This window comes from Ambystoma mexicanum, chromosome 3q, assembly GCF_040938575.1.
Source record: "Ambystoma mexicanum isolate Mex_15411 chromosome 3q, UKY_AmexF1_1, whole genome shotgun sequence".
In the NCBI taxonomy this organism is placed as follows: domain Eukaryota; kingdom Metazoa; phylum Chordata; class Amphibia; order Caudata; family Ambystomatidae; genus Ambystoma; species Ambystoma mexicanum.
In genome coordinates, this window is record NC_090926.1 from 184,940,918 (window position 1) to 184,961,815 (window position 20,898).

The 20,898-nt window shown below is 43.5% G+C and overlaps 1 protein-coding gene across 2 annotated transcripts in view; it reads right to left on the minus strand.

Annotated features, from left to right (window-relative positions):
- Nucleotides 1-20,898, minus strand: part of LOC138582299 (ATP-dependent 6-phosphofructokinase, muscle type) — a 903,222-nt gene that overhangs the window by 731,538 nt on the left and 150,786 nt on the right. For both annotated transcript variants that reach the window (XM_069653451.1, XM_069653452.1), the window contains one exon: nt 18,127-18,204. In XM_069653451.1, the coding sequence (XP_069509552.1) occupies nt 18,127-18,204 (78 nt within the window). The remainder of the gene's footprint in view (nt 1-18,126; nt 18,205-20,898) is intronic.

Sequence of the window (20,898 nt, forward strand, 5' to 3'; positions counted from 1 at the left end):
AGCCCATGAGGCTGAAAATTCCTGAAGCACTGACTGTGTCGGATAAGTGGCGTACATGGATGCATGAACAGAGAAGTTAGTGAAAGAAGGTCCAAGTTTCAAGGAATTTAATGTCTTCACCTTTTTGTCCACTTAAGTTGGAGGGGGCTGTGCCTTCAGATGTCACTACTGTACAATAAACAAGGGAGTAGTGCATCAATCTTGAAGTGGAAGCGACATTCTCTTCAAAACCCTGGATGGGGTAGAGACGGCTGTGGAATCTTGGTCCACCTACCACATCTGGTTCCTTTAATTCCCTGGCCTTTACATCATTTATCTCATCCACTACAGGGAGAAATTTCTCATTTTAACTCCCTCAAGTGGGACCTCGGTCCGGATTCAATCCACGGGTTTAAGGATTTCTGGCATAGCGGAACTGGAAATGTATTTTCCACATAGTCACACACCTTCATTTGGTGTTTCCTCACCACCATCCCCCAACTCTGCAATTTACAGCTGGTTCAGAGTGGTCCTTTCTAGCCAACACCTGGGCCTAGGGTACATAAGGTGGGGTGAGAGAGCAGGCTGGTGAGCGGCATCACCAATATTCTCTATCACATGCTGCCTCATCTTCTGCTTATGTTTCTTAGGTCTGTCATCATGTGGCATGGAAGAATCAGGGCTACAATTTAACGTGGCATTCTGACTTCTCAGCCTCATTATACAATCAGGCAACCCATGTTGTGCCATTGTGAGGTTCTTATCTTACCTGAAACTCACAATCCTAGTATTCAGCCTAAATTACCTGCACTGCGGTCTAGGGGAGCTCCATACAAATAAAAAGCAACCACTGTGTGTGCGCAAGTGCTCAATCTGCTCCCTCGCTGGTTTGCCAAGGTGGTCACCACATCCCTGAAGCAATTTACAGCATCCACATGGCTGCACCTGCTTCACAGGGTGCCCAATGCCTTGCGCCTACTGTGCATAAGAACATTTGGCATCTGCTCCTCAGGCCGTCTTACCTGCTGCCCCTATCAAGAACCTTTAAGGCAAGCCCTCATGCACGTAGGGGAAGCACTATTTACCTTACAATTGCTGTCACAAAAATAGGAGGTTGTAGGGGAGGGGACAGTAGTTATTGCCTCTCACTGTTTAAGGGTGGTCAATGTATAGAAACTTTGTAATGGAAATTGCTCGAAAACATGCATTTGTCCCAGGTTGGACACCCCTCACTTGGTGTAGGACTGTGAGCAGGATTACAGGCAATGAGATCGTGAGTAGGCACTATAAGGTGAGCTGTCAGACTAGTGAGGAAATGACTAGTGACATAAAGCACTGTTGTGTTAACTTAGGGGCCCTTTCTTTCAGGGGTGGTTTGTCCATAATGGTTGATGGGATTAGGACCCCTCCATTCAGGACAAGTGGCAAACCAGCCACGTGAAAGCACTAAGCGCTCCATTAGCTACAGCTATTAGCTACATGTCCAACAGTGTTTTGCTTCCCCAGCCTTGCATGACCCATTGGGGATGCAGTCTGGGGGACTGCAGTTCTAAATGTGCATAAGGCTGCTACTGCGCCTCCTGCACATTCAGAGCACTTGGTGCGCCATGCAGGGAGCAATCCAGCTCATCTGCGCTTGTGCAGGAACCAGGAAGCTCTCCCTTCTTCCTGGTCCCTGTTCATGTTGTACAGGAGCTGTAGACCCGATGTGGGAGCCTGTCCTGATGGCGGTGGAGCGGAATCTGGACAGTGATTGCAGTTAAGGGAAAAAACGTTTGTGTATGTTTGCGTGGCTGCATGTGTAGGAATGAGCGTATGTTGTTTAGGTACGTGTATGAAGGAAAGAGTATGTTGTGTGGGTGCACATGTGAATAATAGAGTGTATGTTATGGGTGAGCAGGGAAAGAGTTATGAATGCTGTGAATGTGTAGGAAGGCGCAATTAATGTATATGAATGCTGAGTGAATGCATGTGGTTGGTTGAGTGTGCGCTAGGGAGCAGGCTTCTCATTTGGGGATGGGTGTGCATTTTCTAGGGGGCATCAAGGTTAAAGCAAACAAGATAAGTGTTTGTATATGATTATACTGGCCTACATTGCAGCAGCCACTCTTTACATGTTCTTAATGTGGCAAGGTAATTTTGACAGGGCATCAAAGTTAAAGCAAACCGGGCAGGTTTTGTTATGTGATAAGACTAGCATGCATTGCTGCAGCCAGTCTGGTTATGATTTCTTACTGTGGCATGGTATATTTTACTGGGCATCAAGGTTAAAGCAAAAATTATCGGTGTTATGAGCCTAGACTGGCTTACAATCCTGCAGTCAATCTTTTTACATTGTCTTCCTGTGGCATAGCCTTTTTAGTGGGCACCAAGGATAACGTAAACATATGGATATATTTTCTAAAGGCAGGGTGTTTTTTTTTACTGGCAAAGCCAATAGGAGTATGTTGTTATATTGTAATACTACCATGTATTGGTGCAGCCTGCCAAGACATGTATGGGCACAGCCAGCATTAAAATGTTTTTATACTGGCATATATGGTGGGCAATGTCTAACTTGGAAAATGCTTCTGTGCACTGTTGGGGACTTCTATTGGGGTTGTTCATGTGCTACCCCACAACACTGAATGCAAAATGTGTGGCTTTGAACTCAATTTTTCACCGAAAATATGCTGTAATATGCACAATTTTAGCACATTATTTGAAACTTTTTCCCGGCAGGGGTGGGTGGACAAATCCCCAATGGTTGGTAGGGGCTCCCTTGCTATACCATATATGCCAACCTTCGCTTTTTAGGCGGGAGACTCACGATTTTTTCATTAAAAACAGTCCTATTTTTTACTGTCTCCTGCCCAAAATAACAATATCCCCAGTGCATTCCTATGGGGAAAATGTATTCTCCCGATTTCGGTGCTGAAATCTCCCTCGCAGGGGCTTCAGAATGTTGGCATATCTGCTATACTCAGTCCCTTGCACATTTCCGTGATAAACATTTACGCCCCTCCAATTAAAAAAATCGCCAGCCACTTGTGTCCATGCAAGAATCTGTGACGCATTCAATTACAGGTGTAGGGAGGGACTGCTGTGCCCTTGGGAAAATACTAATTATTTCGAGCTCTTGTGTTAATTATGGATGCATTACTTGCCATTCTAAGAAGGTCACCAACTTCTCCGTTTTATTTTCTTACCTCCACAATGTATTCTGGGTCTCACTTGGAAGTCACCATGCACAGTGTCAGGTTTACTGAACTCCCCCTGTCTCAGCCGTCAAGATGCTGAGTCACTGCTTTGGCAGTTGGCTCTTGGGAGGCCCCGGTGTTTGCTGGTCTTCCCTGACCCCTGCCAGACTCACCCAAGAATTTGGCTTAGCAGGATATTTGGAAGCAAGCACCAATACATGCAGACGCTGACGGGACGTTCTCATTTTTCCACTCCAATATGACATCAGGACATTCTTACGAGCAGAAATCGGGGTTAATGTCCCTAATTAGCCGGCCTGGGTTTAAAATGTCAACCTGAAACCTTCACCGAGTGGCAACTATCGGATGCACTCTCTTGCTATTTTAAGTTTTCAACAGTCACGTGGAACCGACGTCCAGGATCCCCTTTCACTGAAGACTTGATCTGTGCGCGAATGACCCCCATGAAAAGGTCAAGGAGTCCCATACTTCTGCCATTACTGTATGCCCTTCATTTATGCCTTTGTGACCTTATAAATTATCCAATTTTTTTTTATTGGAAGCAAAAAATACGACACATGGCTTCAGAGACGTCTTTATGGGAGGGCAAAAGGGGCACTTGACCAGGACCCCCACCTTGGAGGGGGCCCCCCAAGGCTGCCTGATCCAAAGAAGTAAGATTCCATTGTTCACCAGTCCTAAATAGCACACGTCAGGATATTTTATGGGGTGCAGCTGAGGCTCTAAATCCATTGCCTTTCTGTTTTGACAAGTACATTCTGCCTTGATCAATTCATCATGTATTGCTTTCTCTGTTCACTGTGGTTGGTATACATAGTGCGTGTGTTCCTTACGGCACAACTCTGTAGCATTCTTTCCTTCCTGTGGGAATTGTGTTGATCATGTCCAATAGGTAACAGTGAAATGCATATTGATAAATTGAGTGCCACAATGGTTTAGAAGTTAGCTCAGTTTGTGAAGCACCCATTGCAGAGATATGTGTTCATATGCAAAATTAGAATATCACTTCCAGCAAGGCTGACTGAGACTTTCCTATGTATGAAGTTTATAAACCTGCCTGTACATGTACTTGGTTTTGCAGAACAATATCTGCTATTATCAGCAATGTACCTGCACCAGAAAGGGGTTGTTATAAATACTAACATATCAGCCGTATGGTGAAGGTCTAGAAATTGGTTTGTTCAGATGGGGTGTTGTAAACCCTAGGCAATCGCCTCCAACAATGGCATAAACTGTTAGTCCAAGAGGTGAATAAGTATCCAAATTCAAGACTATGGAACGAAAGTGCTCATGCTTGTATCCTGGATTTGCCAGCAGACGATACAGTGATCCTGGTCAAATCATATAATATCTCTTACATTACTGTGCTGTCTTCTGTGAGGTGGTGGCATTGTTTAGCCCATTACTTGATTGTTCTTCTTATGCAGGCCATTTGAGTGGAAGGGTTGGTAGACAAAAGAGAGCGGACCAGATATTGCAATCCTTGGGCACGCATATTTCAAGGTCTGCTCGTATGACACAATAAACTGTTTGTTTTCTGGTAAAAGTCAAAGGTTTTTATGTATGTTTATAAATGAAAATGTCACAAGCCATTGTTTTGGAAGTATTTAAAGCTTTAAAATACAAAAGACAAACCCAGATTAAATTTGTTAAATCACATCGATTGGTATGCTGGTACTTATATACTTCCCTTGATGGAGAGAATGATGCTAGAATCATTCCGATTCTGCATAACACCCTTCTATAATATTTTGTTTAAAAATGGTCATGTTTGGTAATGTTATTTTTGTACTTTCCAAGTCCGTTTTTATAAAATGAGATTGCTTTAGTTCATGGTAAGAACGGGAAAAGAAAGTGTTCAAAAGCAGAAATTGCAGAGTTGGCACAAATCCCAGCTTCACCCCTTACCCAATGTGTGATCCCGGGCATCTCATTAAATCTTGTATTGCCTAACCTCTCAATACTGCCAGTCCATAAACCTTTCAAAATTGCCAGCCCTTCAGAGTGATTTCATTCTCATGGTATGATCTTCATAAAAGCCTTATTCATGGTTTCACTGGCTATAGGGTTGCTTACACTATAATAGTGAGCATATTTATATTGCAGACCACACACACAACAATATGGTTTTCCATACCAGTTATTGAATGTAGCATCATATACTATCGGGGTACATAGCATGCATTGTCGTGTTAAATATCTAATTGCAACACTATTTGAAAACCATGTCCCACTTCTAATTTCGGTGTGTCTGGATAAAGACACCTTCCTGGTAGCTTCTAGTCTGCCTCCACTATCCATGCTACGGTATGTGTAGCTTTCTCCTTCCTTCCAGCTGGTCTCCTCTATCTAAGCTTGAGCACTTTTGCATTCTGTGCGGCAGCTAATGTAAGTTCTCTGTCCATCATGGGTTACATGGACCTTTTATATACGGTCCTGCATTAATACTGCAGGCTGCATACCTTCCTGGATGCTATTGATAAAAAGTATCCTGTATTTACTAGAACAGTAACCTCTTCCTAGACTGATAATGTTGGTCTCCAAATGCTACTTGTTTATCTGTCTGATTAGAGCAAGAATGAATTGGGTAAGGGGACTCAAAGGGAGTAAACATGCTTATTCTGCTGCGAGACAGTGAGAGCGACGGGTGGGGGTGGCGGCGTGACAAGTATTCTTGATCCCTTAATTGCTTTGGTTTGGTGGAGGGGACTCCAAAGATGGCTGTGCCCAGGGCCCCAAAAGTGCTTAAAATGGCCCTGCATGGCTTTGAAACCAGTTTACTTCAAATATATATGTTCAGAGTCATAATGCTACTAAAAACGGCCATGGTTTCAGCACATTTTACATATATATCTTGTTAAATTCTACACAGAGTTAACATCTGACTTGACTGCAGGGGTGGACTGGGAACTAAAAGAGGCCCTGGAAATAATGACCGGGGGCCAAAAGAGGCCCTGAAAATAATGTCCAAAGTGGCCCCATATGACACATTTTCAGCAAGTCCAATGCTTTTCCTATGAGAAAATACCACACAAAAGAGGCCCAGGGTGCAGAGGCCCACCGGGAAATCTCCAGAGTTCCCTATAGGGGCCAGTCCACCCCTGCCTGACTGTCATAGGAGGCACTCCAGTAGCCCTGCTCCTAGACAGCCGCCAATCGCATCATTTTGTAGCCTTTCGACGACATTGCAAAAAGGTATGCACCATATACAAATCAGGATCTGCTGATAGGATCGGTGGGACCAGTGGGAGCAGGCCACACGAGCTGCAACGTAAGAACACACGCAACCTATTTCAGCCTTGCTGGGCCTCACCAGTCAGGTGCAGTCCCAAGCATACTTTTCATAGTGTCCCCAGTACCATCTCACGGACGTCAGCCGGTGAAGCAGCAACATGTCTGGGGTTGCTGGTGCAGTCCCAAGCTTACCTTTCATAGGGTCCCAAGTACCATCTCACGGATGTCAGCCGGTGAAGCAGCAACATGTCTGGGGTTGCTGGTGCACTCCCAAGCTTACTTTTCATAGGGTCCCAAGTACGATCTCACGGACGTCAGCCGGTGAAGCAGCAACATGTCTGGGGTTGCTGGTGCAGTCCCAAGCTTACTTTTCATAGGGTCCCAAATACCATCTCACGGACGTCAGCCGGTGAAGCAGCAACATGTCTGGGGTTGCTGGTGCAGTCCCAAGCTTACTTTTCATAGGGTTCCAAGTACCATCTCACAGACGTCAGCCGGTGAAACAGCAACATGTCTGGGGTTGCTGGTGCAGTCCCAAGCTTACTTTTCATAGGGTTCCAAGTACCATCTCACGGACGTCAGCCGGTGAAGCAGCAACAGGTCTGCGGTTGCTGGTGCAGTCCCAAGCTTACCTTTCATAGGGTCCCAAGTACCATCTCACGGACGTCAGCCGGTGAAGCAGCAACATGTCTGGGGTTGCTGGTGCACTCCCAAGCTTACTTTTCATAGGGTTCCAAGTACCATCTCACGGACCTCAGCCAGTGACGCAGCAACATGTCTGGGGTTGCTGGTGCAGTCCCAAGCTTACTTTTCATAGGGTTCCAAGTACCATCTCACGGACGTCAGCCGGTGAAACAGCAACATGTCTGGGGTTGCTGGTGCAGTCCCAAGCTTACTTTTTATAGGGTTCCAAGTACCATCTCACGGACGTCAGCCGGTGAAGCAGCAACAGGTCTGGGGTTGCTGGTGCAGTCCCAAGCTTACTTTTCATAGGGTCCCAAGTACCATCTCACGGACGTCAGCCGGTGAAGCAGCAACATGTCTGTGGTTGCTGGTGCAGTCCCAAGCTTACCTTTCATAGGGTCCCAAGTACCATCTGACTGATGTCAGCCGGGGAAGCAGCAACATGCCTGCGGTTGCTGGTGCAGTCCCAAGCTTACCTTTCATAGAGTCCCAAGTACCATCTAACTGATGTCAGCCGGTGAAGCAGCAACATGTATGGGGTTGCTTGAGGTCCCTTTCAGAAGGGATGGGAACTAGGCAGTTCAGGCTGGACTCTCCGGTTTTGTAATACTGATTTTCGCATGGGTTTCTCCCTTCTGTCATGGAATTACAGACTGAAAAACAACTGAAGGCTGCCCAGAGTAATTGCCAGTGATCATGATTCATTTAAAGCTTGACCTGCATCACCTTTCAGTGTTAACCAAGATAACAAGCTATCCTCATTGATACAATGGGTTGATACAGAACAACATTCCTAGTATTTCGTCATGACCGAGAATTACATATTCACAGAACCTATTCGGGCTCAGCAACAACACTGACTGGTAACCCTGTATGAAACTGCCACCAATGCTCAGACGTGAGAGAGTGGCACATAGGCACACAGTCAAAGGAAGTTCATTCGAAAGCATGATTTTAAATGTCTTACATGTTTTCTGGTTTTCACTCAACGTCGTCTTCTTCAAAACTCCCTATCCTGGTTGTTCGATCAAAGGCGTGTGGGGGGCTATAGCCCGGGTCTTTTGGTTGTAGTCCCAGATACAAGCTCAGGGGTGACAACCAAAAGGCTAGCTAGCCTCGAGTCTTGACAGTCCCTTCTTTAGTGTAGACCCGTATCTTTTCCAGACCTAGCAACACCACTGCCTGGGACCTTTGAAAGTGTCTGCAGTGTGAATATATATGTTTTCTTGATAGTATTCACTCTGAGAGAGGACTCCTTCTTTCTGCACACTTTGAGCCAGAGTGAACCTTTATACTACTTGGTCAAAAGGGTGTGTTCCCTAACAAGTCTCACTGAGACGTTATACAGTCCTACTAGAAGACAGTTTGATGCCCTGAAGATGGACTATCGTGTCCGAAACGAATCGGCCCAAATTGTCAGCCTCACCACATTTTAAGGAATGGAAAAACACTGATAAAGATGTTTTAGAATCAAGAAGAAAGAGAGAAGACATTTTAATGAATCACATCATACAGGTCTTGCATAACCTTTGCTGCGCCCTGTTACACCCGGGTCTGGTGCGCATTAGAAATTCAATAAACAAACAAACATATACACTCAGCAACATTTTAAACATCAACGTTTACCTGTACATATTCGTACAAACCATTAGGAAAGGTAAGGGGTAGCAGAAGTGGATACCTATTGTGGGGAAATGGCGATTTGCACAAGTTGGATGTGAGGGGAGGAAGAGAATGAGTTATCACCATAACGTCTCCCATCACACAGATTTTGAGGGGATGGCGGGCTGTGACATGGGCAAGGGGTACACGTGCAGGTCTGCCAGTGCTGTTTTATTTTGTCCATAATATACCCTTGTACACAATCTTTTAAGGCGGCACAATTGTTCACCAATTTTTCAATTTAGGCTTCCAACCTGTCCATTTTCCTATACACAGAGTTTCTTTCCTTTCCTATGCCCGTATGCTGTTGTGGAAGGGGTGCCGCCTGTGCTGCCTTGCTTTCCTTTCCAATAGGTTCTCTTACAGAAATGAAAATGTGTTAGGTGTACATGAAGCAATATATATTACATCATTTACATTTCACACTACTGTGAGTAGCAATGGGGTTAGTACCGTAAGTCATTGCGTCATGAGGGACATTTTCTTCCAGCCACTCTAAGGTGCATACCATTGCTGCGTAAAAAAATAAACATTATGCTTCTCTTCTATTGTATACTGCACCACCTGTGCAACTATCAGACAAACTTTAGTGTGCTTACTATGTTGTAGTGACATTCTGGTCTTAGTACTTTCCCGTCCTTACTCTGGCCATTCGTTCTTTGTTCCCATGTACAGTAGAAGTGCAGTAAGATCGTTGAAGGCAGACGTCACTTCTCTTGTTGGTGCATTCCGTTAAGGTGTACTCCCTATGCCTTTGTCCAGTTTGTTTCATAAGTACACAATTTGCAGACCTAATCTATTTTCCCTTGCAATTCATGTACATGGTGCTGTTTGTATATGTCCTTGTGTTTGGTGACTGGTACCACTATGTAAGAGAACCCCTGCCTTCCTGAGCAGGTTGGATACCACTCGATGTCCGCAACCAGACGCAGAGTCCGCAACTGCTGTGCGCATTAACATGGTGCCAGCAGCTTCAGTATGTTGCACAGTACATCTTTACAAAATAAATTTAAATTGTGATGTCATCTTTGATGTCATGGGTCTTAGTCCTTGCAGTGCACAGTGGTAACGCGAGTTATGGTTGCTTAGCTTACCATAACTGGCGAATTTCTGGGGGGTTTCGGTTTTACCTGTAACCATAACGACCCTGTAACAACGTTTTCCATTGAATTTCATAGGTTTTTAGTAGCGCAACTTAACTATAACGTCCCTTTAACAACGTTTTTTCAGTGAAAAAAATAAATATATATATATATATATATATATATATATATATATACACTGACTTACACTGTGATATCATAACCAAAAAAGTGATGGGTGGAAGGTTGTAAATTAATCTGAACAACTGGCACTACTCAGGGCAACCTTCCACACCACGGTTTTTGAGCCCGTCTGCACCATTGCAAAAGGAGTCCAGCCATATGCAAATCAGTAAGGTACTGCCAACAATGGGAGCAACCCAGCCCGAACTGATAGGCCAGGTCCCCTATGCACAGAAACACAAGCAACCCCATCCATGTTTCGGCCTTGTTGGGCCTCATCAGTGAGAGGCAGTTTGTTCCATATGGTGCAGCGAGCAAGGGACTGCCCCTTTTGAGGTGTGACCAAGCCTAATTTGCATATGATCTTTCCCCTTTTGTAATGGCTTGGCAGGCAAAGAACGATGGTCTGGAAGGTTGCCATAGCAATGCCAGAGGTTAAGATTAATTCTATACCTTCCAGCCATCATCTCTTTTGTTTTGCTGTAGTCACCCAGAGTGGAACGGGCATGTCCAAACGTGGGTCCTGTGCCTGCTGAGCCTAGAGACCCAAGATACTCCTCACTGATGAGGCCCAACGAGGCAGAAACATGTCTACAAATGCTTGAGGTCTCGTGCAGAAGAGATGTGACCAAGCAGTTCAGGGTGGACTGCCCCTTGTAGGGTGGGACCAAGCCTGATTTGCATATGGTCTTTCCCCTTTTGTAATGGCTTGGCAGGCGAAGAATGATGGTCTGGAGAGTTGCCCAGAGCAATGCCAGAGGTTAAGATTAATTTTAAACCTTCTAGCCATCATCTCTTTGTTCTGTTACACTGCAATATTAGCACCTTGCTAACTTCCATTTTGATAACTGCTAGGAGGGATTTACAAAACCAACACTGATGTGGGGTTCTGAGAAACCACTCTAGTGTATATGCAAGGGTCTCTTAAAAGTAGGTTTAACCAAACATTCTAGGTAGCGTAGGCTGAGCAGTTAGGCTTGGGGTTTGGTGTAGAGGAACATTTAACACAGAGACTGTCGCATATTAGAAGGTTCACACAGATGTATTATAAATGACTATTATTAAAACACATGCAATTTCAAGTTACGAATACTACACACTACAACAGCAACCATATACGCATATCTTCACGATAGGTAAACCCAAAAGGGATTACACATTACTTTACAATTCACACAGTTCTAAAATACCAATCTCAAACAAACATAATACTATTTACATAAAGTGGGGGAAAATGTAAGGTTTAGATAGCAACAACCGTATACATTTTCAGTATAAAGTATTACCTTAAGCTTGCGAAGTCCTTTCCTGTACATATAGTTAAAATGTTCTAGTGAACTCATTTCCCAGGTAAGTACCTGGATAGGGTACTTGGAAGTCCAAGAGTTCCCCCAAGCAAGACTTTGCAAAAAACCAACAAGTACGTTTTTGATAGTCATAAAACACTAAGTAAGGGATATCGTAACACGGAAGGAGTTACTCACAGTTCCTAGTCACTGAGGGCTTCTGAGGCAGGAATCTCTAACCAGAACTCCAATGTCAGGTAAGGGTAATTGCAGGGATTGGACTAAGCAGCCACTGAATCCCTATGGGAAGGGAAGGCCCCAATATCGCTAAGCAAACTGTGCTCCCAAACTCACATTTCTAGAAACACCACAGCCAGATAAGTAGGGGTCACCAACTACTCATACCTTTGGTCCTGGTGCAGGTGGTCCAAGTATCATGGATCCAGAGGTTGTTTTCATTGTCAAGTTTGGGTTGGGCTAGCAGTGGTTCTGATCTCCTGAAAAGGGTACAAATGCAGGAATCCATCAACTGGATGGGACAGAAGATGATGGAAGTTGGCCACTTCAACTCCCGCAATGAGGGATGACCCTCCCCCCAGGACTCTGCATGCATGGTGAGTTAGGGGGGTGGTCCCAGTCAGGATCAACAGTCTCAGATCTTGCAGGTAGTAGAACTTAGGCTACAGGCTTGGCCCGCTTTGTGGTGGAGAACATCTGCTGTAGGTGACCAGGTTTCTGTCCCCACGATGAAGTGATCTGTGAATTGTCATGCCTCCAGGCCAGAGGGTGTCCAGTGCAGTGGTGATGTACCTTCGGTGTCTGATCATCCTCTGGAATGCTCCAGTGCAGCTTCCAAAATCCTCAGATGGCAGAATAGCCATGCAGTGCACAATTAGCCCCACCAGTCTAGGAAAAGAAGGCATCCACTGAAGGTCTTTCCTTGTCACAGACCAAAATCCAGAGGTTCATCAGTGGATGGCTTTGGCAATGCCTGTTACCCCACAGCAGACCTTTGGCTCTCCTCTACACTGCCTTTTCTCTTTGGTCTCTTGATTCCAGTGGGCAACATTCAGAATACCTTCAGACTCTCCCCTGCTATCGTAAATCCAGCTGGGGGCTGCCCAAGCCCACCAGCGGGAAGGATGTGATACATTCTATTAAGGAGAGGCTGACCAGTTTAGGACAGTCAGTTGCCCAACATCTGCCCAGTCACAGATATCTCCTGGCTGGAATGTGGATTGGGACCAGACAGTCCTAACCTCAGTTTTAGCCTGTTTTAGATATACGCAAAGCAGTGGCGAAAAATACAACACTGGATCCCACTAAAGTACATGATCTTATTTAGGAGTCCTTTGAGGACAGGAAGATGGCCAAAATTCAAGATAGAACAAAGGGCACGACTTATACGATGCAGAACTGCCATTTAGAGTACATGGTATTCAAAAAGGCAATATTGTGTTAAAAAGACCTATGCACGGTACAGCAACGGAATCAAGTTAAAGAACAGCTCACTCCCATTAGCCTGTACTATGGACATTACAGAAGTAATACAAATGTTACACAGTAGAAAGGTAAAAAGAAAACAGGATGCAAAGCGCCTCTGTAACGCTGACCTCAAGGTGGATTGTATTGCAATGTAAAATAAAGAGAAAAAGTAAATGGGAGACCAACTCTCCCTGCACTGGCAGCCGTAGGGACTGACAAATGACCCGAAAAAATTGTGAGCTGATCAGTTGAGTGAGGCTAATAGGACCTCACTCTCCCAAAAGGCAGCCAGAATTCTAAGTCCATACACATATGCTGAGGGTCCATAAAAATGAATGCAGGGAAAGTGAAAAATGTCCCTAACAATAACATTTGCACCTTGTGGTATTAGCACCTTGCTGATTTGTGGTGGGTTAACTGCAACACTGTTCTTTCACCTAACCATACTCTCACATTATTCTATAATGCATAAAACATTGCATGTGTCTCCACTAACTTAACATGGCCCCTCAGGACTGTTTCAAGAAGTTGAGTTAAAGACCTCACCCTTATTAATTTAGAAGCTGGGCCTTGGCAACAACCTGTCTGACTATATCGTGGTACCTGAAGTGGACAATTTACCCGACATGTTCCAGTTGCTTGAGACAGCCCATACCTCCATTTCAACAATGACCAACCACTGGTTATGACACAATACCAGAGGCCTATCAGCATCTGGAACCCTCATGTTACTCGACTACAATCACCAACCTCAGGAAACCTCCATATAGATCAACAGGACCAACACATCATCCAGGCCAAAACACTGCAAACTATTACTACTCACTCATCCAGCCAGCCTCCACCCAAACAGTAGAATTGAAAGGTCGGCAGAACCAGAGTGGTAGAAAAGCTCAGAAGCAACTACGAGACCCCAACAAATCGATCTGTATGGACCTCTTAGTCAGACCAACTCAACACACCGAGACTTCCTCTGCTGTACCTCACACAATACCTCACCAGCCAGCTTAACCATACGGAGTAGAGTACACACTGCCCCCACACCCATCACTGCAGAACATGGATTATCACTGAATAAAAAAGGGATACACACTTTAATCAATTTTCCAATTGCAGGCCCAGAGTGTATAAGTCTAAATAGACCTGGGTGTCTCCACATTATGTCACATGAACTCCATACAACCACAGCCCAGCCCATCACCTGCCAACACTGCTTATGTCACCATACCTGGACCTCACTTGCACAGTTCCTCCTTCAGATACCAGAGTCAAGATCATAAACACAATCCCAAGAATAAACTCCTACACCTCCTTAAGGCAGCATCATGTTCTCACCAAAATCCCTCTAGCATTGGCGGCACATCCACACGGAAAGAGCAAGGAAACTCCTAAGTGGACTCTGGACTGAACACAACATATTATCAGACCAAGCTACACCAACATGGGTCACCCCACCCTTTAGAACAACCCATGTAATGACCCAATCGGAATGAACACAAACACCAAAGCATCTGTCTAATCAATCTCCCCGCCCTCTACAGAAGGTTAAACACAGTTCCAACATCTATCTATCATTGTGGTCAGCAAGACCACCTGCTACTTATCACTGAGACCTAACAGACAAGTATGCCCAAGTATATACCAACTCTCTTCCCACAATCAACGATCACTGACAATTTCCCTGACACAGTGACAAACCTTTCTGCAGACCAAGACTATCTGAGCATATTGGGAGATTATAACTGATCACAGGACAGGAAATCCAAAACAGTAGCCAGATCACTATCAGAGCAAACCTTGAGGCCTTACACCTCAAGCAACTATTGAGAACAAGCCAGACAGCTGAACATACAGTGATGGCATATTCTTCAACAAAAAGCTCATTACAGTTGCTCCACCTCTCCCACTCCAGTGCAGAGATCACCTTGTAATACAATTCAGAATCCCCCCCAGCAGTCGCACTGGATGTATACGAATCGATCGTATTGCAATTGTTTGCGAGTGAACAGCTAGCAGGCAATCTGTATGTGAAATCTACAGTTCGTTGGATGCGCGTTAAATGATGAAACTGTGAATGCGCGTTGTATTCTTCTCGTCCTATCGACATTAAGTTAGTGCACGTTTTATTAATATACATGAAAATGCTCGTTACTGTGTGAAAAGCGCATTACATAATAAAAATGTGAATGCGCAAAATAATCTCCCCGTCCGATCGACATTTCATCAGTGCACACGGTCTATTATACATGTAGAAGGCGCATTATTGATAATGTAAAACAAATACAATTTTTGTAAAAAGAAAGAACTTACCTGTGAAGCATTCGAGGGCTAGAATGTTTCCTGATCGTGCTCTCGCGAGGTTTGGGACGGTGAAATAGGAATTTTGAATGCCAGGTAACTGAAACCTTGTAATGTGTAAACAGTGGCGTGTGACTAGAAAGTAAACGTGCAGCGGCAGTACGCGCAAAACAACCTCTGACAGGATTGAAGGAAGAGGGATAGAGTGAAATTAAGTAGATTTCGAACCTGAATCGTGAGAAATCGCAAAAGAAAGACACATGTTAAATGTACTGATTTTAAATCGAAAGGATATTATTTTTCAGGTGAGTTATTTTGCTTGCTTTGATATAAATGAAAAGGAAAAAAAGACAAAATTATGAACTAATGTGTTTTTCGTATGTCGTTTATTAGGGTCAGTTGTATTATTAAAAAATAGAAAAGGCAGAGTATGTAATATCTGCAAGAGGAAAAAAACTACTGAAATACAATGGATACATATATAATCTGGAGAGATTTCACAATGACAAAAGGTGGTGGAAGTGTGTAGATTACAAGAAAGGAAAGTGTAGAGGAAGAGTATGTACAAAAGGAGAATACATAGAACATACTAAGAATCATAATTATGAACCGAATGTGACTAAAATTGAAGTGAAATAAAAACTATGAATTGAAAAAAAAGGCAAAAAGTGTAGCAGGTAATAGCAGACAACTAGTGAAACAAATATAACTACCTCTGCATTTGGATGGCGCAATGCCATGTAGAAAATTGTTTTTAAAAAAACAGGGTCTGTACCAACGAAATTTAGTAAATAAGCTTCCAAGGTCACGGAAAAAAGTCAGTGACATTGATATCCCAGACAACCTTAAAAAGACACTGCAAGGGAAAAACTTCTCATCATTTCCACTGTCAAAGTGTATGAACAGGTATATTATTTTTGCAACTGCACATCATTTAACAAGATTAGGATTATCCAAATATTGGATGTTAGACAGAACTTTTAAAACGTGCCCAAAGCCATTTAAACAACTAAATAGTGTGCATGGTGAGATAAATACAGATTTTTTTCCACTAATTTATATACTGATGAGCGCCAGGAGTCAAAATGTGTACAGTGTGGTTTTTGAAAAGATTAAGGAAGGTTTAACAGAGCCATATGAAACAAACAAAACATGTAGCATGGACTACGAAATGACTGCAATAAAAGCAATCACACGTTTTCCCAAATGACATTGCAAAAGGTTGCTATTTTCACTACAACCAGGCACTGTGGCGCAATTTACAAAAGCATATATTACAAAAAGAATATTGCTCCGACAGTGAATTTCAGCACCATGGGCGCAAACTTGGTGCTCTTGCGTTCTTACCGAAAGAGCACAGGATACTCGACATTAGTAAATGACGCACACTATAAAAGACATGAAACGGAACTGGTTGACTTCCTTAATTACTATGACGAAACATGGCTGGGGGCACAGACCTATTTTGGACGCAAAGTACCAAAAATCAAATTAGACTACTGGAATTGTTTCGATGCCATATTAAATGAGTCACCCAAAACAAAAACAATGAAAAGGTGGTGTAATGGTATAAATGTGGCAATGGGACATGCAAAACCCACATTATGAAAATTCCTCAGCGTGTTACAAACAGAGCAGGGGGATGCACAAGAACACAATAATTCAGACATTGAGTGGCATGAACATGCAAAAAAGAAGCCTTAAAGGGGTGCAAAATGTTAAAAAAAATGAAAAATTTCAGAAAAATGTACTTCCTTCTGTATGTCGGACTATTTAACCAGCATGGCATTTGTAGTTAGCTTCATTACATTGTAGTGGTGAACTCTTGAAATTAAATTACTTTCAATGTTACATTTATGACATTGCAGCAGAGTTGTGAACGAAATATAATCCAGTACATATGGACATTAGAGGTTAAAATAAATTAGTTTGATAAACATTGTTGAATGGTTATATCTTACTTGAATTTTAGAGACACCAATAAAATGTTCTAGAATATAAATTCATGGATGTTGTTTTCTTCCAATCATTGACAGAGGAAAAGAGGACATTATCAAGAAAAGACGAAAAGGAAGGTAAGATGCAGAGGAAGGAAAGTAAAAAGGTATGTGGTAATCGAAGGGCAAATGTATCGAAGGTAAAAAAGAACATCAATTTGTAGGTCAAAAAGGACAAAACGTCAATTGTAAAAGGTCAATTAGGATACTTCCATCGCACTATCTAAGCAGATCAAGGATCTGTCCACTGTAAAGAAAAGATGAAAAAATATTAAGCCAAAAAATCTATTCTGCGCCCCGACACCTCAGAGTTGGAGAGACTCACGGGGCACCCCACACGATCATGACCCTATAGCACCCACAACACACTCTCCATCTTTACTCAGAATCCACCAGATGACATTGCCAAACCTATTCATCCTAAAAGTGCAAATATAGTTATCACGCATCAGAGTATTACACCGATGGTCCCCTTTTGTGTAACAGTTTCTATAATTTTCTAGGGGGTTTAATAAAGAGTGTCTGAGCCCCAACACATCCAGAGGAATCATTCTGAGGTACTGGCTATAATCGAGCTGGAGAGTTCGGCCAAAGGCATTGGAGGATATATCATTTCTCATATCCTTGAGACTGTCCGGTCAGTGAGAATGGCCGTGGTAAATATGGAGAATTGAGATCCATGGTTTGGTGGCAGAGAGAAGAATATTCAACCCATAGAATTTTGGGTTTTACTGGCTATTGGACAAACTTTATAAGTCCGTGTTTTATTATACTATCATCCATTTCGGATTCCTAGCATACAGCTAGATACAACATACATTCTGTTACATATTTAACATTATTATGCAGCTTTTATTTAGATATTGTAAAATTGTTTCATGCTTCGTTCATTTAAAAGCGATAACATACAACCTTTTACCGACTAAACTACTGATGTCCTGAGAACATCAGTTTAAGGAGGACAGGACAGTACTACCAGTGTAGGCCAATATATTCTCATCCGTGATACGATACTGAATTCTTTTACATGGCTTACCAGTTGGAGCATCATTGATACACTCTCCCATGTGGCCACCCTGATATTGTCACCTCCATCAACCAGTCCTTGATAGCCCTGCAATAAATGGGATAACCCAAAAAGAATATTAATATTCTAAAGACATGCACAGCCATTTATCAAACATATCTGTTGGTACCTTTTTTTTTTAGGTGGTGAGCCTTTGGGGGAAAGGGAGAAAAGCTATAATATATCTGAGGAGGTGCAGTTGTTAGTGGGACTTTTTGGAGATGTCTGAGATGTGAGAAGAGAAGGAGAGAGTGGAGTCAAAGATGACCCCTAGATTTTTTGCCTCATTGGTAGGTGAGGACACAGGGCCAAGGGAGGCAGGCCAGTGTGAGAGACGGAAAGCGGGAACAGGGGTTCCAAAGAGTACAATCTCTGTCATACTGACATTCAGGCAGAGATTGTTAGCAGCAAACCAAGAGTGAATTGCGGATACAGTCAGGGAGGAGGAGCGAGGAGGAGGAGGCCGAGGGTAGCCTGAAAGAGAGCTGCATGTCATCCGCATAACACAAAGTTAGAGGTAAAGGTAGAGATCCTCTGGGCCAAGGGGGGCATGTAGATATTGAAAATCCAGGGTATAGGTTAGATCCCTGGGGGACACCACAAGTAGAGAGAGTGATAGAGGAGAGAAAGGACCCAAGTTCCACCTGGGAGGGCCGGTCAGAGAGAAAGCAGGCGAGTCACACCAGGGCTTGATCTATGATGCCCAGGGTATCACGGAGACGTGTGATCAAGATGTTGTGGTTTACTGTATCAAAAGCAGAAGGAGGTTGAGAAGAATGAGGACAGAGGGAGAGTTAGAGTAAAGATTTGAGAGCAGGTCTTCAAGGGTGTTCAGAAGAGCAGTTTCCGTGCCTCTGGATGCTCTAAAGCCAGACTGACAGTCATGGAGACAACCAAGAGATTCAGTGTGGAGGGTAAGTTGAGTGATGGTAAAACTCCTGGAGAAGCTGACTATTAAAAGGGTGATGATGATTGGGCGATAGTTTGCTGGAATAGACCGGTCGGCTGAGGTTTCTTTGGGCAAAGGGTGCACAAGAGAGTGCTTAAGAGGAGAGGGGAAACTCCTATGGTGAAAGAGAGGTTGCAGAGGTCGGCCAAGGCTGGGGCGAGAGTGTCAATATTGTCCTTGGAGGTTTTGGAGGGGTAGAGGTCCACATGTTTTGAAGAGGCTGTCATAGACGGACATGTCTAGAGACCTCATCCGGTGTCACAGTGCAGAGGGAGGAAAGAAGAGGGAGAGTGGAGGGGTGGCTGAGGGGGCCCAATAGATGTTGGTGCAGGAGGGGGGTGGCAGAGGGAAAAGGACAGGATATCCTGTGTTTTGGTGCTGCAATGTGCAGCCAGGGCCAGCAGACGGTGCACAAGAGGGTGCTTGAGAAGCGAGGAAATATATATATATTCATAATACATAACATTGCAATACGTTTAAAAATATATAAAATTCAATACTCTGCAGCACTGTAATTAAAGTAACAAAAACAAGATATTAGGAGTTTGTTCTGCATCAGCTAAAGATTGAAGTTAGCAACCATCAATAACTGCAAAGAAGCAGCACATTATTGTGCAGAGATTTTGATTTGATACAAGAAACACAGACTACGCAGAACAGGCATGATGTTATGGTGCTGCGAAGAGTGGTAGGTCATCGAAGTATGCAAGTGCAGGAGTCGTCTCCGAAATAAGGAAATAAGGCTTGCAGGATCGGCAGATAGCTTTTGTGATTTACTTAATAGACGGGAAGCCATGTACTTGGGTGGTTGATCCACCTGCTAAATTGTACAGTAGGTGACAGAAAAGTATATTTATTTGTATGTTTGCTTTTATATAGAACACAAGGCACACAGTGGTTGCAGGTCTGGGCAAGTGCCATATATGCACCGGTATCATAAGGTATAGGTTCCTTGGGTGAATGAAGCTGTTGTAGCTGTGTGGCTGTGGGGGAGAAGACATGATCTATAGTAGACACTATAGACTGCTATATTGTGGCACAATATGGGTGTTTATGTTATATTCATGCCATTTATATAGTGCTACAGCAGAGGGGCATAACAGCGGTAGACACTCAATGTAATGAACAGCCTTGATCAACTCTGCCTTGTTCTGGGGAACAATAGAGCAAGAAAGCACATTGTGAAGTTGCCTCTTAAAACATGGTAGGTCACGTTCTGATCGCAGAGATTCCGGAAGCGAATTCCAGACCAAGGCCCCCTGGAGACCGAAGCACTTGCCATCTGAGGATTTCAGATGAAATCTAGGTAGAGCTCCAAGGGTCAGTTAGGGTGATCGAAGCATTCAAAGTGGCCTACAGACATTAGTTCTGTTCACCAAGTACTGGAAAGCCATCTTGTTAAGATATTTATGGCGTAGGGTAGCCACCTTCAATGTAATCCTAGGTTCGACAGGAAGCCAATGCAATTTTTGACGAATCGGGGTGGTATTATTGAATAAAATGAGATGCCTGGATTGTTATCATTAGAAGAATCATAAGACCCATTATTAGAATCAGTACTCTCTGTAGAGAACCATTACCCATTATTAGACTCACTGTTAGAGAATCATTAGAATCACCATTACCCAATCATTACTCTTTGCTATGGAATCATTCCATTATTGCTATCCATTATTGCATTCTGTCGAGTTCTGATTAGTACATTGCTGAAGTAGACACTATCCACATTATTAGATTGCCACCTTTATATGCATTTGCAATTTGCTTATAGATTGACATGTTATGCATTTGAA